The 14634-nt window shown below is 32.7% G+C and overlaps 1 protein-coding gene across 1 annotated transcript; it reads left to right on the top strand.

The window, feature by feature from the left end:
- Positions 1–9206: 9206 nt before the first annotated feature.
- LOC112095604 lies at positions 9207–10010 on the top strand. The gene is made up of 2 exons (XM_024177711.1): positions 9207–9896; positions 9978–10010. The coding sequence occupies exons 1-2, from the start codon at positions 9207–9209 to the stop codon at positions 10008–10010; spliced, it is 723 nt and encodes a 240-aa protein (XP_024033479.1).
- Positions 10011–14634: the final 4624 nt, after the last annotated feature.

The following is a 14634-nucleotide window of genomic DNA, read 5'->3' as shown; positions in this document are numbered from 1 at the left end:
AGTCATTAGTTTAAATAAATATATAGATAAACTCGTATTAATGACTCATTTACTTGTTTGAAGGAATAGTGGTAAAGTTTATTAATGTTTATTAACCACTTTTATAATGGAAGTGATAAAGGTTATTAATATTTATTAACTACTTTCACAATGAAAATGATAAAGTTTATTAATTTCACTTCTTTAATGGAAGGAAGTGTAAAGTATTTAAGTTATGAAATACTATTATAGAAAGAGTCCCTATCCTAGACAAATTTATGTTTGCTAAAGTTTGTTTTTTATCACAAAAGAAAGGCTATAAAGTGGAATAAACTAAATAAATACCTCTTAAAATTTGGTGAATGTAGAGAGTGCTTGAAACTTGAACAATTATGATTGGAGATATGATTCTATCTTAATTTAATGTATCAGAGCCACCTTCAATTCTTGTCGTTCTTGTCGTTCAATATATATATTTTTTATTTATATGTTCAAATCATATCGTAGTGTATTTGATTGGAGTTGAGTTTTTGACACCGATTGCATTTATAATATATAAAAAAATGCATGGAATTATAAATTGCATCATATGATATTATGATTATATAGGTTACCCTTGAATAAATTTTCTTGGATTTATTAAGTACATGCATTTGAATTTGATATCTATATATTACATTATTATAATACCAAATTCAATTAGAGAAATTTGTGTATGTCTATTTTATTATGATCGAAACATCTTTTTTATTTTTTTGAATTCTATTATATATAGATTGTTACTAATATTACATCAGATATTATAATTAACTTTTACAATCATATTATACAATTGGGACCAGCACCATACATTGACACACTGAAGCACTTACTTAAATATTTTAAACACTCTTTAATATTCGAAGAGTGTCTACTCCACTCACAATTCGTAAGGGAGAGACTGTCTCTACTCAATTAGTTAATAATTTAGGGAGAACTGAAATTAACCTCCATGAAGTTCTTATGGAGGATCGAACCCTTGCACTCAACATTGTAAGTGTAAGGCTTCTCCCATTAGACCAAAGGCTCATTGGTATGATCGAAAAATCCTTGCAGTTGTTGGGTTTTAGTTTTTGCAATTATTTTTAAAGTTTACAGCACTATATGTTTTACAAAGGCATAGAAGATGAGATTGATCATGCTGTTTTATTTTGATTATTTAAATGAATTATGATTAATTATATATAATAGTAAACAGTGGCATGACTACATTATATCCTATAATTTTTATAGTAATCATTTGAATTGAAACCTGAGTAGATTAATTTAATTATTATACATGGTTAAGTCATGAAACTTAGTCATTTTGATCAACATAAAGTGCAGGCGCCCTCTTTTTTTTTTGTACGGACGTACTTTTAAGTCATGCAATTAAATACAGTCATATTTTAAATGCTATTAAGTTGCATGGTTTAACAACGTGTTCACATTTAAAAAAAAAAGGACGTCTGCACTTGAGAATGAATGTTTATAATAATAAAGTCATAAAAGAATGTTGATAGCAAACTTCTAAAATGAAATATTATATCTATAGCCATTATGCCTTTAGGCCAACGATAATGGAAAATTACAAAACTGACCTAAAAAGTTTTTGATTTTTCACATTTAACCTTTTTAATTTTTTCTTATCATAAGTAGCCAAATATAAGTTTTTTACCCTAAATTACCCTTCTTATTTCTACCCAAACTTCTCTCCCTCACACCAAATCGTAGGCAGCTTTTTTTCTCTTGAATCATCATCAGCAGCGGCGAACAACCATAGCGACAGTGACGACAAAAGTGAATTTCAACCAAATACATCAGAACTCGCATCCAGCACCAATCCGACATGATTCTAACAAATTGAATTAGACCCCAAAATCTAGGTAAGCTAATTGAAAGGAATTTGGTTTCGTATAACTATTGTACATTATATGTTTGATGAAATATTTCTTAAATTGTTTATACTTTGCTTTTGTATAACCAAGTGTTAAGAGGCATTTGTTATGTTGGCAGGTGTGTTTGTGGTCGATTTTGTGCGATAAGATAGTTTCAGTGCTATTGTGTCTTAATGCAACAGGGTATCTGTCGCACTAAGAGTCAATCTCGGTGCAATTATCTCTTGGTGAGAAAAGCACCTTGTAGCAAAAAATTGTTGCAATAGGGTGCCTGTCGCACCAAGAGACAATTAGACACAATTTGGTTGTAATTGTCTCTTGGTGCAACATGGTGGCAGTTGCACCAACAGTCAGTTTTGCACCTAAACTGTCTCTTGGTGCGACATGGTGAGACAATTTGGGTGCAATTGTCTCTTACTGCGAGAGGCACCCTGTCACACAAGATTGGTGCGACATGGTGCCTATCGCACTTAATCATGCATGCGACAAGACGCTCATCATACACAAATCAAACAGCATGTGTCACCAATATAGAGATTTTTTAAATTTTTTTAAATGTTATGTCGTTAATTTATTATAATGTAATATAATAATGTTATATAAAATGTGATGTTGTTGGTTTAAATTCAAATGCTAATGGTGTCAATGTGCAAGTGAATACAACAAGTAATAAAATTATGAGTATTCAAGATCGTCTCCATAGGGATTGATGCTATCAGACTTGCTACGACAATTTCAACAGTGCAATTTATATTCTAAATTAAATCAATACAACTAATTCAGCTGCTAGACTGAGTAAGATAAATCACAATAATAAAAAAAATGCAATGAATGAAAGTTGCACGTTAAACATGAAAATAAATTCACTTGGAATTAAGTGGTTGAGTGATTAAACTCTCTTTTTGGTGTTAACCGTTTTATTCATGTTAAGCTCAGTTGTTACAACATTTACTACAACATTGGGCAGAAACTAGTTATATCCTCAGTTGTCGCTTGTTGGATATCTTATACCTTCATGCAATCTAACAATGGCCAGTTGTTATGTTAACATAAGATATAACATTACACGCATAAGTCTTCTTTACCTTACAAAGTGAATCCTTTTATCTAATTCATCACTAATCTTAGATTTAGTATAACCCTCTTAGGACTCAAGTTAAACTAAATCCAGAAAACTCAATTTAAGGCCAAGTATTACTCTAATATGTTCCACTAAAATAGGCCCTTTTGCGGCTCTTTTTTAACTTGTATCATTAAATTAGTAGTCAACTGAAATAATGAATGTAAATAATCGTTATTAAAGTAACATGCTATAGTAAATATGTAGCAACACCTATATTCAGTCAATTAACCATCAAGATTGTTTAACACTCAACCACAAATAAATTCGGTTCATAATTTGTGAAATGTAAACAAACAACTGAGTTCTAGCCGTTAAATATATCTTTATAATCAATGAATAACAAGTAAACAAGAAAAGAACAATAAAAAATGAGTTCAAGTTAATTCTCCAATTGTCTTCGACTCGTAAAGCCTTAAATCTTCAACAGGAATTCTATTTTTTTGTTGTTTCTTCTCTACTTTTTTTTAATCTTAATTGACGGCCCTCTTTTCTTTGGCGTATGTGCTTATTCTATACTTGAAAATTATGGTAAACGGAAGTGTAGGGCGCACATCATCTAAATTAAAAAACTCCAGATCGCAATATTCTAGGTATTTTGCGCGGAATTTTCTCTGTCGTTATTTCAAGATTGCTACAGCAATGGTTGCTACAGTAGATCGCATATTTTGCAAGCATATTGCAGCAACATTCCTTCCTCCAAATTTGAGCTTCCAATCACCTACAATTATGCATATGATTTAAGCACACAAATTATTCTAGATCAAACAAAATTTATTAAGAATAAACTAAGATGAATGTTTATACAAAATATAACAAAAAATGCAATGAAAACACATCATTTACTCTCTAAGTATTTTAATTTAAGTTTAAAAGTGTCATGATAACTCTCATTTTATAGAGTTATCAGCTGCATATTCTTGTTGTTATGTTTTCTAGTGTATAATTATATATATATATATATATATATATATATTATAATTTTAGGCTTAATAGATTTAGTTGTTTTTCAATTATGTGATGACAGTTGGTAGGAGATGTTGATGGATGACCGAATGAAGTATGTGAATGTTAAGATTCTAATTTTTTTAGTTCAGAAAAATTGTATATTTGATCAATTTCTAGCAAGGGTTTATGAGGTCTTGCAGATAAATCCTAATGAAGATTGTATCACGATGAAGACAACCTTAAGGTCCAGTATGACAATCTATCGTGCATGTTCATTATCCATAGACATATTTAATCATGAAATGGTCAAGGTTGTGTTACATATGGCTTTTGATGTGGCCAACTATGGATGCATCCCTATATTTGTTACCACATTTACTCAAGTTTCGAGCTAAAATCTTGACCCACTTGTCGAAACTGAAACTTCATTTAGAGCAAACATCTTTATCCTCAATATTGAAGAACAAGTATTGCCAAGGATCATGTCGTTGCAAGAACGTTACTCTCCACTCCATAATAATAATAATAACATCATTGATGACAACGACATTACGTTAGCGGATGTTGGAGAAGAGGTATTACCGTCGTCAGAGCAACGTTACTCTTCATTTCACAACAATGATTTCTGTAACAATGATGATCCTACTAATGACATTAGAACACAAAAGTAGATAATATTTGTGTGGAACGTATAATAGTACGTGGGGCACTCACTTTAATAGTTCAGTTAATGATGGGAGCATCAGTTATTTCGATATTCCTATTTATGATGAGGAAGAACATCAAAATGATATTCCTACAAATAACAGAGACAACTAATCCACTCCTCTAATAGCCCATTTGATAAGAGAGATTGAACCTCTCGCAAGCCTTGCTTCAATTTTGCCTTTAAACATAGTTGCTCTAAACTTCGTTAAAAGTTGTAACTCAAATGATATTAGTGTGGGTAAACTATTCGTTGAGAATAATGATTTAATACTATAACTGTACGAGATTGCCTTTAGGGATAAATTTGATTTCAAGATTGCACGGTCCACAATGACATGTTTCGAGGCCCATTATTCTTCGGAATCATGTAAATGGCGTATTCAAAAAATGAGAGATTCGAACGAGCAAAATGTTCCTTGAGTGGTTAGGAGAATTGACAATATACACACTTGTCATAATGAGATATTGTTTGATAGTCGTCGTCAAGTAAGGAGTTGAGTTGGTTATATTATCGTTGATAAATATATTTATGAAAAAAATATACACTCCGAATGACATTAGAGTAGACATGTAGCAAGAATATGGTGTTTAGTTAACATATCAACAGACATATCAGGGGAAAGAAGTTGATCTTGAAATAGTTCAAGGAAATCTTATAAAATCATACAACTTACTTCCCAAATACTCTCACGTTTTGACTAAAGCAAATAAAGGTATAGCTACTCACCGCGAACGTGATAGAAATGATAATTTCTTATACTACTTTGTAGTTTTTAGATCTTCAATCAAGGGTTTTAAGCAGTACATATCAAATCGATGATTGCTGCAGATTTTGAAGATTGAAAACGCAGTTAAAAGCTTAAACAAAAGTCAAGTTCAATACTGATACCCATTAATGCAAACAAAATTATAAAAAATAAATTCATTATAAAATATTAAGATGACATGACAATTTTTATTTTCATAAAATAAATTATGAAAAAATGACATAAAATTGAGAAAGAAAAAGAAAAAGAATGAGATTTTGTCACTGGCAGGACGGCATCGTTGAGCTGTCCAATTGAATGAGAGAAGAGAGAGATCTAAGACACATCTGCTGATTCGGTTTCATTTTTGTTGCTGCGACAGAGAGTGTTTTCTTTCTTTTCTTTTTATTTTTTTCCTCGAGAACGAAGTGTTGCTTTAGATATTATAAGTTAAATTTAAATTTTGTTTAGATATTGTAAATAAAATAATACAAAAGTGATTGATATAAGTGGCTGACGTGACAAGTCAGTCCACTCCATGACAATAATTAAACCATTGATGACAACGACATTCCATTAGCGGATGTTGGAGAAGAGGTATTACCGTCGTCAGAGCAACGTTACTCTTCATTTCACAACAATGATTTTTGCGACAATGATGATCCTTCTAATGACATTAGAACACAAAAGTGGATAATATGTGTGTGGAACGTGTAATAGTACGAGGGGTACTCACTTTAATAGTGCAGTTGATGATGGGAGCGTTGGTTATTTCGATATTCCTATTAATTATGAGAGTGTTGGTTATTTCGATATTTCTATTGTAAATAAAATAATACAAAAGTGATTGATATAGGTGGCTGACGTGATAAATAAGTAAAATTTAATAAAAAAGATAAAAATTTAAAGTTTAGGTAATTATTATATTTAGGAAAATTATCACCGATATACTCTTAAATGTCACCGGTATCAAACGTACTACAACATTTTTCGCTTATATCACTTGTATACCCTAAATTGACAAAAAAGTTCTAGTGTCCACCTTTCCGTTTACTACCGTTAAGATATGCTGATGTCATAGGGGTAATATAGTCTTTTAATAAAGAAGAGGCTGCAAAGAAAGACGGCATCGTTTTTGTTGGACAAAACGACATCGTTTTAATCCCCCGAAAACGCTGTCGTTTCACTGTAACTAAAAAGAAAAAATTCCGACGTCGTTTTTTTATTTTGGTTAAAAAAGTTATAGAGAAACGACATCGTTTCACTGTAACTCAAACAAAAAAAGACAAAAGTGGTCCATCCTCCCCATTCTTTATTCACATCAACAGAAGTTTGCATGCATATGAACAACCGGTGCAAGACTGTATGCATGCCTGTCATCGTTTTACTAAAAACCCTCAATATTTGACCATGAAACAAGTTTAAGTGATAGATGTGGAGATTGATTTGGACCTTGACAGAAGAGTAAGCTGATTTCGATCGAATCCAACGAGCGAAGCATCGAGTTGTTAGGTATGTTCATATATAATTTTTTTTTCATGCAATATATCTCTTATCTTGTATTTAGTCAATAGATGTAAGAAATAATTTGAAATTATCTGAATTCATGAGAATTTATTTTTGTTACAAACCGTAGAATGTAGAAAATGAAGAAATAAGCAATGGTTATTTTTTGGGTTATTTTTATTCTTATGCAATCAATGTTTTAGGTTTATAGAAGTGCATTTAGATGGTAAATGATATCGGTTCTGGTTTTTGCATATTGAGGGTCTGTTTGCTGTTATATGTATTTCGTTAAAACTAATTGGAGTTTTTTTCAACTTGCGGACTGTTGAGTATTGTATGATATTTATTTCAAACGCTGTGTTTGAAAAGCTTAAAGGATTCATATTTAAGTACATTGTGTTATTTTTGGGATTACATTAGACATGTCAACAATGGAGCTAGTGATTTCTTTCAAAGGAGAAAAAATCATATCGGTATGATTAACCTTGAACATTGGATTGTTGATAGAATAAAGGCTGAGGCATTGAAGATAACTATTGTACATGGGTTAAATACAATTGGTAAAATCTTATTAACTGTTATGAACCCAGAAAGTAAAGTCAAGGTTGTTTTAGATTCTGAATTTGGGATGAAATGCTTATTTGGGTTTTATAATTTGATGGATGTTACTATATTTAAAATTGAAGTCGTGCCTGTTTTATGCCCTCAAAATCCAGATGCTTCGTTAATACAATCATTGCTGTTTAACTTAGGAGTACACCTGTCTTCAGAAGTTATAGATATGTTGAATGATCAAGCTACACCAGAAGTTAGCCATACAATTCAAGAAATGAATTCGATGATATGCAAAAGGGTTATGGACACGAAGCTACTGCAACTATTCATGAGGGTGAAATTGATGAAGACAAACTATTATCAGATTGATCAGACAAAAGAAGTGACAGTGATGGTGAGGAACCTGTTGTGCAACCAATACCTAATATGCCTATTGATGATATTGTGTCTGTTGAGGACAGTGATGATAGTGAGGGTAGTGAGGACAGTCAATGCGAGAGTGATAGCGATAGAAGTGGAGATAGTTTACTAAATGATGACACTAGGGTAGTCGAAATGGTTGTGAACTCTTCTGATGATGACATCAATGTTGGCAGTGTGAAGTTTATAAAATATTTAGAAAAACATGAGTATAAATTAGATGCTGATGGGATATATAGGCTAAGATTAGGTGATATGTTTAGGGATGTGAATCACTTTAGACAAGTGTTACATGAGGTTATGATTAGGAAAAAGGTTTAACATTAGCATAAAATATAGTGAACCGCGGAGATATTATGCAACTTGTAAGGAGGTTGGCTGTCCATGGTTTGTTAAAGGTGCAAGACTGAAGATAAGAATGGTTTTTGGCTGCAAAGATATCAGAAAAAGCATGAATGTAAGCTTACCAAGAAATCTGTGAAAGTTACTTCAACATGGATTGCTGAAATGATAAAGGGACATGTTGCTATTGATGCAAATGTCAAGATATCTCTTCCCAAGAATTATATGCAAGAAAAATTCAGGTTGAAGATTGAAAAGCTCACAATGTATAGGGCTAGATAAAAAGTAAGGATTCTAATATATGGTGACCATTCGAAGGGCTATGAGAAGTTGTTTCAGTACGCTGCAGCTATTCATCGGGCTGAGCCAGGAGCCATTTCCAAAGTGTTATGTGATGCAGTCATTGTTCCTAAGAAATGTCTATTTTAAAGATTTTTTATTGCATTTCCAGCATAAAGAAATGCTTTTCTGAATGGCTGCAGACCGTGCATTGGAATCGATGGGTGTCACCTAAAGCGAAAATATAGTGGAGTTTTGTTGGCTATTGTTGCTTCAAATGCTAATAAAGGGATTGTCCTATTGGTATTGTGTGTATGCGAGATTGAGAACACAGAAACATGGACTTGATTTCTTGATCATTTGCATAGCTACTTAGATGATGGAAGGTGGGTAACATTTATTAGTGATAGGTAAAAGGGGATGTTGAATGCAATTCCGAACACATAGCCCACTGCCTATCATAGGGCATGTTGTAGGCATGTGTATGCTAATTTTGCAAAAGAACATTTTGGTGCCAACTTGCAGACTCTTTTTTGGAAGGCAGCAAAAAGTAGTAACAAGCATGATTATAAGGAGGCAATGGCACAGATCAAAGAGAAAAAGTTAGCAGCATCTAATTGGTTGGAAACAGAGCTGGATGGATACACTTGATCTATGCATACATACGACATAAACTGCAAGGTAGAAATGACTGACAACAATGCCTCTAAGTGCTTTAACAATTGGATTCTACCTTATAGAGACATGCCTGCTTTGTCAATGCTTGAGAAAATTAGATGCAGACTGATGAAAAGATTTACAAAGAGAAGAAATGAAGGAAATACTTGGCAAAAAACTATTGCTCCTAGGATTTACAAAGAGTTGGATCAAACTTTCAAGAAAGGAGAAAAAATAATTGTGCAATCCTCGGGAGACTTGAATTTTCAAGTCATGAATAAATCTTATTATCCATCTAGGAGGTTTATAGTGAAATTAGAGGACAAGGCGTGCGATTGTGGGAATTGGGAAATTGCTGGCTTACCTTACTATCATGCTATGGCTGTCATAGGCTATGCAAGGCATGAAATTGAGGAGTATATTCCATTTTGCTTTACCAAGCAAGCCTACATTAATACATATTCAGTTATGTTTAGTCCAATTCCCGATGAGCAGACATGGGAGCATGGTGATAGGCCCCTAATTGATCCCCCAATTGTGCGGAAAAAGATTGGAAGGCTAAAGAAATGCAGGAAGAGAGCAGCCACTGAACCTCAAAAACGCAGTAGGAGATTCTTTGTCAATTGCTCGGTTTGTGGTGGCTCGAACCACAATGTAAGATCTTATCCATTGAGACCATCGGTTGCAAGGGCAACCAAAGCTACAAGCACTAATTCTCAGGTATCTATTTGGTCCATCAATTTTATTCATTTATGTTTATTGTTTATATTGTCATCTAACATAAAAGTTACATTTTTTCAGCTGTCAATTGGATTTCTTCAAGCCAGTCAGTAGATCCTTTAAGCCAGCGATCAACGCCAACCAGAACGAGAAATACAGCGAGGAGAGACTATATACCAAGTGATTGAAGTAAAAGCTCCAGTGTTGGATCAATGAAAAGAAAAAGCGCAAATGCTGTTGGAGTTGCTGGAACAAGCAAAAAAAAAGGTTGAATTTCGTTTCTTTTTGTTCATATTTCATAATTGCATATAAGGAGCTTAATTTATTTTCTTTTCTGTAATATATGAAAGACTTCACATGTCAACCTATCCCAAGTCACCCAATCACAGAATCCATCACAAGCGTCCACTGTCACAGGTGCTTTGTAATTGAGTTTGATACTCATTTTTCAATGTTTTGTTAGAAACAATCTATCAATTTCAATTTCCATAACTATTATGCTAGTTATGTGATTTCAACTGAACTTAATTATGCTCTTGCATGAGCTAAGCTATCAAAATGGTTTTTAGAATATGTATTTGAAGGAGATATGTTGCTATCTGCATATTTTGGATATGTTATGATTAGATGAATGATGTTTTAGTTGATAATTATGACTGTTGAATATTTCTTGAATACAAACTTTGTGTGTTACATTACTTTCTCATAAGGACAATTACAAAGACACACAGTAGCACAATTAAGATTCATTTAAGCTTTCCTTCGATGCTTTTTAGCTTTTTTCTTTATCTTAACCAAATCATCATTCAGCTTCAAGTTTTTCCCTGCCATCATGCCATTAGTACTAGGATATATGAGAGATTCCACAGTGAACCATTCCCAAAATCCACAATGCCTCACTCCACAATACTTCCACCTGCATGACCAAAACATTGCATTAGGGTTTTGCAATGTAGTTGACACCATAGCCACTGCTTGCACGCCACACTTGCAGTATTTTGGTTGACATTTTACTTTATCATATCTAGTATGTCCACTATCAGCAGAACTTGATGCTTTACTGGAGGCCATTTTCATATGAATTGCTTGGTATGTGATTGCTTGACATGTGATAGATAAATGATTTGTTAATGTGCTTCTGGTTTTTAGTTGGAAAAGAGTAACAAATTGATTGAATTTAAAGAGATTATCAGGTGTGTGGTGGCTGATTTCTTGTTGGAAATTGGTTGAATGTTGTAAGCTATTTTTATTGTGTTTTAGGTCATTATATAGCCAAAAATGTAACCGTTATTGGCTCCCAACGATTACATTTTCAATTGCTTCACTTTCAGGGTAAATTTATCTTTTTAAGTTTATTTGAGTTTAAAGGGTAAAATAGTAATTTTGCTCAAATTCCGTTAAGTTCTTAACGGTAGTAAACGGAAAGGTGAACGCCAGAACTCTTTTGTCGACTTAGGGTATACGAGTGATATAAGCGAAAAGTGTTGTAGCACGTTTAATACTGGTGACATTTAAGGGTATACCGGTGATAATTTCCCTTATACCTACTCCGATATTTGAATTGATTAAAATTGAAAAAAATAAATTTATTGTGCTAATTTTTTTTATTCTAATTGATTTGATAGTAATAAAGATGGTAAGAAAATTCAGATTCGACCAGCATCCGCAAATATTCGAAAGATTTGAATATATAAAATTTGGATCCCATATTAAAAAATGTGGATCTGAAATCTAAAATCTAAGATCTATGCGAATGTAAATCCGGATCTAGATGTAAGTGCATCAAAAAAATTGGATATCCAGATCTGCATTCATCTAAAGAAGCTACATCAGAGAAGCATGTTTGTGGCAACATGTTTGGATGAAAGCAATCAATTGTATTCATTAGCCATTGTAGTCATATATTCGAAAAATAATGATGCTTGAGAATGGTTTATGATGAAGTTACATACAGTGATTTGCAATAAACCAGACTTAGTAATTATTTTCGACTGATACACTTCCATTAAGAGAGTTGTTCTTAGAGTATTTTGCAATGCTACCCACGGCATTTGCTTTTACCATGTTAAAGGTAATATCAAGTCAAAATTCATGATGTCTAAAGTTGTTTGGGATAATTTTAAGCCTATCTTTATAAACATAGCAAAAATATATGGACACAAAGAATTTAAAAAATAAATTGAGGGATTGTGGATGTTGCACTTAGGTCTGGTGGATTACTTAGAGAATAATGTAAGTACGTGTAATTGGGTAAGGTTTGAGCTAAAAGATATGAGATATAATCTTACCACTAACATCATGGAGAGTGTGATTCATTAGGGAACTGCAAAAATTTTTGACTACTCATTTTGTTGATCACTTTAAAAAAAATTGCAACAATAGTTTCATAATTAAAAAATTATGGTTGAATCGATGGGTACTCGTCTAACAACATGGGCAGATGAAATAATCGTTGAGAGGAGAACTTTAGCCGAAAAATGATCGTTCGTTCTGTGTCTCAGCATCGATTCCAAGTTTTAGGTAGTGGTATTAATAAAGGGTTAGTCGATATACATAATGAGAATTGCTCATGTAGAGTATTCTAACTTGATCAACTTGTTTGTGCACATGCAATTGCCACTTGTTTAACTATCTGAGTGGATTATATAAGCCTTTGTTCTGATTTTAACACCAAGGAATCGTTGGTGAGAGCTTACGCACAACTAGTGGAGCTGATTGGCGACGTGGCAGATTGAGAAGTTCCATATAAAATCTCAGAGATACACGTTTATCCACCTGTAGAAACACCACCATCTGGTCATCGTAAAAAGTTTAGAATACCTTCTGCTAACGAAGATGTAAACCGGAGGATTGTGAAATGTGGGTGGTGCAATGAACTAGGACATAACCGTAAGCGATATAAGAATTTCAAATCGAAGATAGTTGCATTGTTCCAAGTAATTATGTACAATGATTTTTTATTTTTTGTGTATTGGACAATTATATATAATGAAGTTAATTTTATTTTATTTATTATTAAAAAGTAAGTATTAAAATTGTATATACTTAAGTACATTTGGGGGGAAAAAATATATACATCAACATTCAAATGACTATAATGACTTACAATCCAATATCACCATTAGATATATCCACTACAGTTTTCTTCTTAAAATACTCCCTGTGACTACTGTTACAATCAAGTCTAAGCCCAAACATTAAATATATCGTAAGCATCAACAAAAAAAATACCGCAATCGTCACTACCAAGATCTTTTTATGACACACCTTTAACTGCGATGACTTTCCAGGGGTCGGCACTCTGCAGCTCATGTCAGATGTTGTAGAATCGAGGGTATTCCAACCATCGAGGAAAGATTACTTCAAATGGCCTGAATTGATCCTTGTACATTCTATTGTCTCGAAATGTCACTAATAAGTCATAAATCCAGATCTTATAAGTACAAAAGTCTACTTGAGCTAATACCCAATTATCGCTGCCTAGGTTAGCAAGGATGAGCACCTAAATATAAAAATTCTCACAAATTTATCATCTTTGTTATGTATAAAATCACAAAAAATACAAAAAAAAGTACATTGGACTGTGTCTATAAAATAAAAAAAATACCATATCGACATCCATCCACTATTTTGACATGATGTGATGCTGCCCACCAATATAGTTATTTAAGTCGTTGTTATATTTTAATGAATTGACTGTACAATCCTTGTTATTCCATAATTGCTTTAAGAACACTTAATACATAGAATACATAAAAAAAAAAAAGAAATTAACAACACCTTAAGTTATTAGGAGATAAGAAAAAAGAAATGATGATTATAAGTTTTGTAAACACATTACTAAAAAAAAATTGTCTGCATATGTGACATGCTGAGGTAAGGCATTCGGATACTGCCGTTGCTTTTCATTGATCAAGCAAAAATACTCATGAATATGTTGTGGAGGAATAGAAACATGTCAATTCCGAACAAAAAAATAATATACAAAATCAACAACACTTCAAGAAATTAAAAAAAAATTACCTCGTCATATAGTCATCCCATCAAAATATGGTCAAAAGTATTTGAAAGAATTAGTGCGACTGTTGAACAGTTTGATCCACTGTGAATTCGCCAGCAAACTACAGGTCAAACTCATTATATAACTTGGATATTTCAATTCTCTAAGTGGATTTATATCTACAATCGTTCTTCAATTAATTTCAAAGTCCATTATTTGGAGTGCAAGTAGAGGCTTGATGTTTCTTCCTTACTTAAATAAAAAAATTAAATAAGGACTATTAAAAAAATATGATGGTTTGTACAGACATCCAAACTTACTAAGGCATAGAGGTGCCTCAGTGAAAATATGCTCACTCTCCCTGCTTACATCCCCATAAAACTATACAATGGCATATGAGTATAAACATTCTAATTGCCAACATCAGTATATACTCCACATTCATCTGGGGCCGGTCGATGAATTAACATATTAAACAAATATCATATTAAAAGCTAAAAGAATAAATTGTTAACTTTTAAATTTGCTCATCGCATATGAGCGTCTAATCAGAGAACCACCTTATGAGCATTTAGCATACGAACTGATAAATCCCATCACCACTTCTCTAAATTCTTTATGTTATTTGCGCTATGCGTTAAAAGCCGACTTCAGTTTAGAAATGTTATGATTAAACTTGTCCATCTGTCATCAAATGTAAACATTATGATGCTTTGTCCTCGCCTATTACAAAAAAAA

The sequence above is a fragment of the Citrus clementina genome, unplaced genomic scaffold, assembly GCF_000493195.1.
Source record: "Citrus clementina cultivar Clemenules unplaced genomic scaffold, Citrus_clementina_v1.0 scaffold_1, whole genome shotgun sequence".
Classification (NCBI taxonomy): Eukaryota; Viridiplantae; Streptophyta; class Magnoliopsida; order Sapindales; family Rutaceae; genus Citrus; species Citrus x clementina.
This window is presented reverse-complemented; position numbering and strand designations above follow the sequence as displayed.

Excerpts from the sequence above, each read along its gene's own strand:
- LOC112095604 (XM_024177711.1), top strand. The coding sequence starts at position 9,207 with ATGACTGACAACAATGCCTCTAAGTGCTTTAACAATTGGATTCTACCT. Across the intron at positions 9,897-9,977 it reads CTACAAGCACTAATTCTCAG|CTGTCAATTGGATTTCTTCA; the intron begins GTATCTATTTGG and ends ACATTTTTTCAG.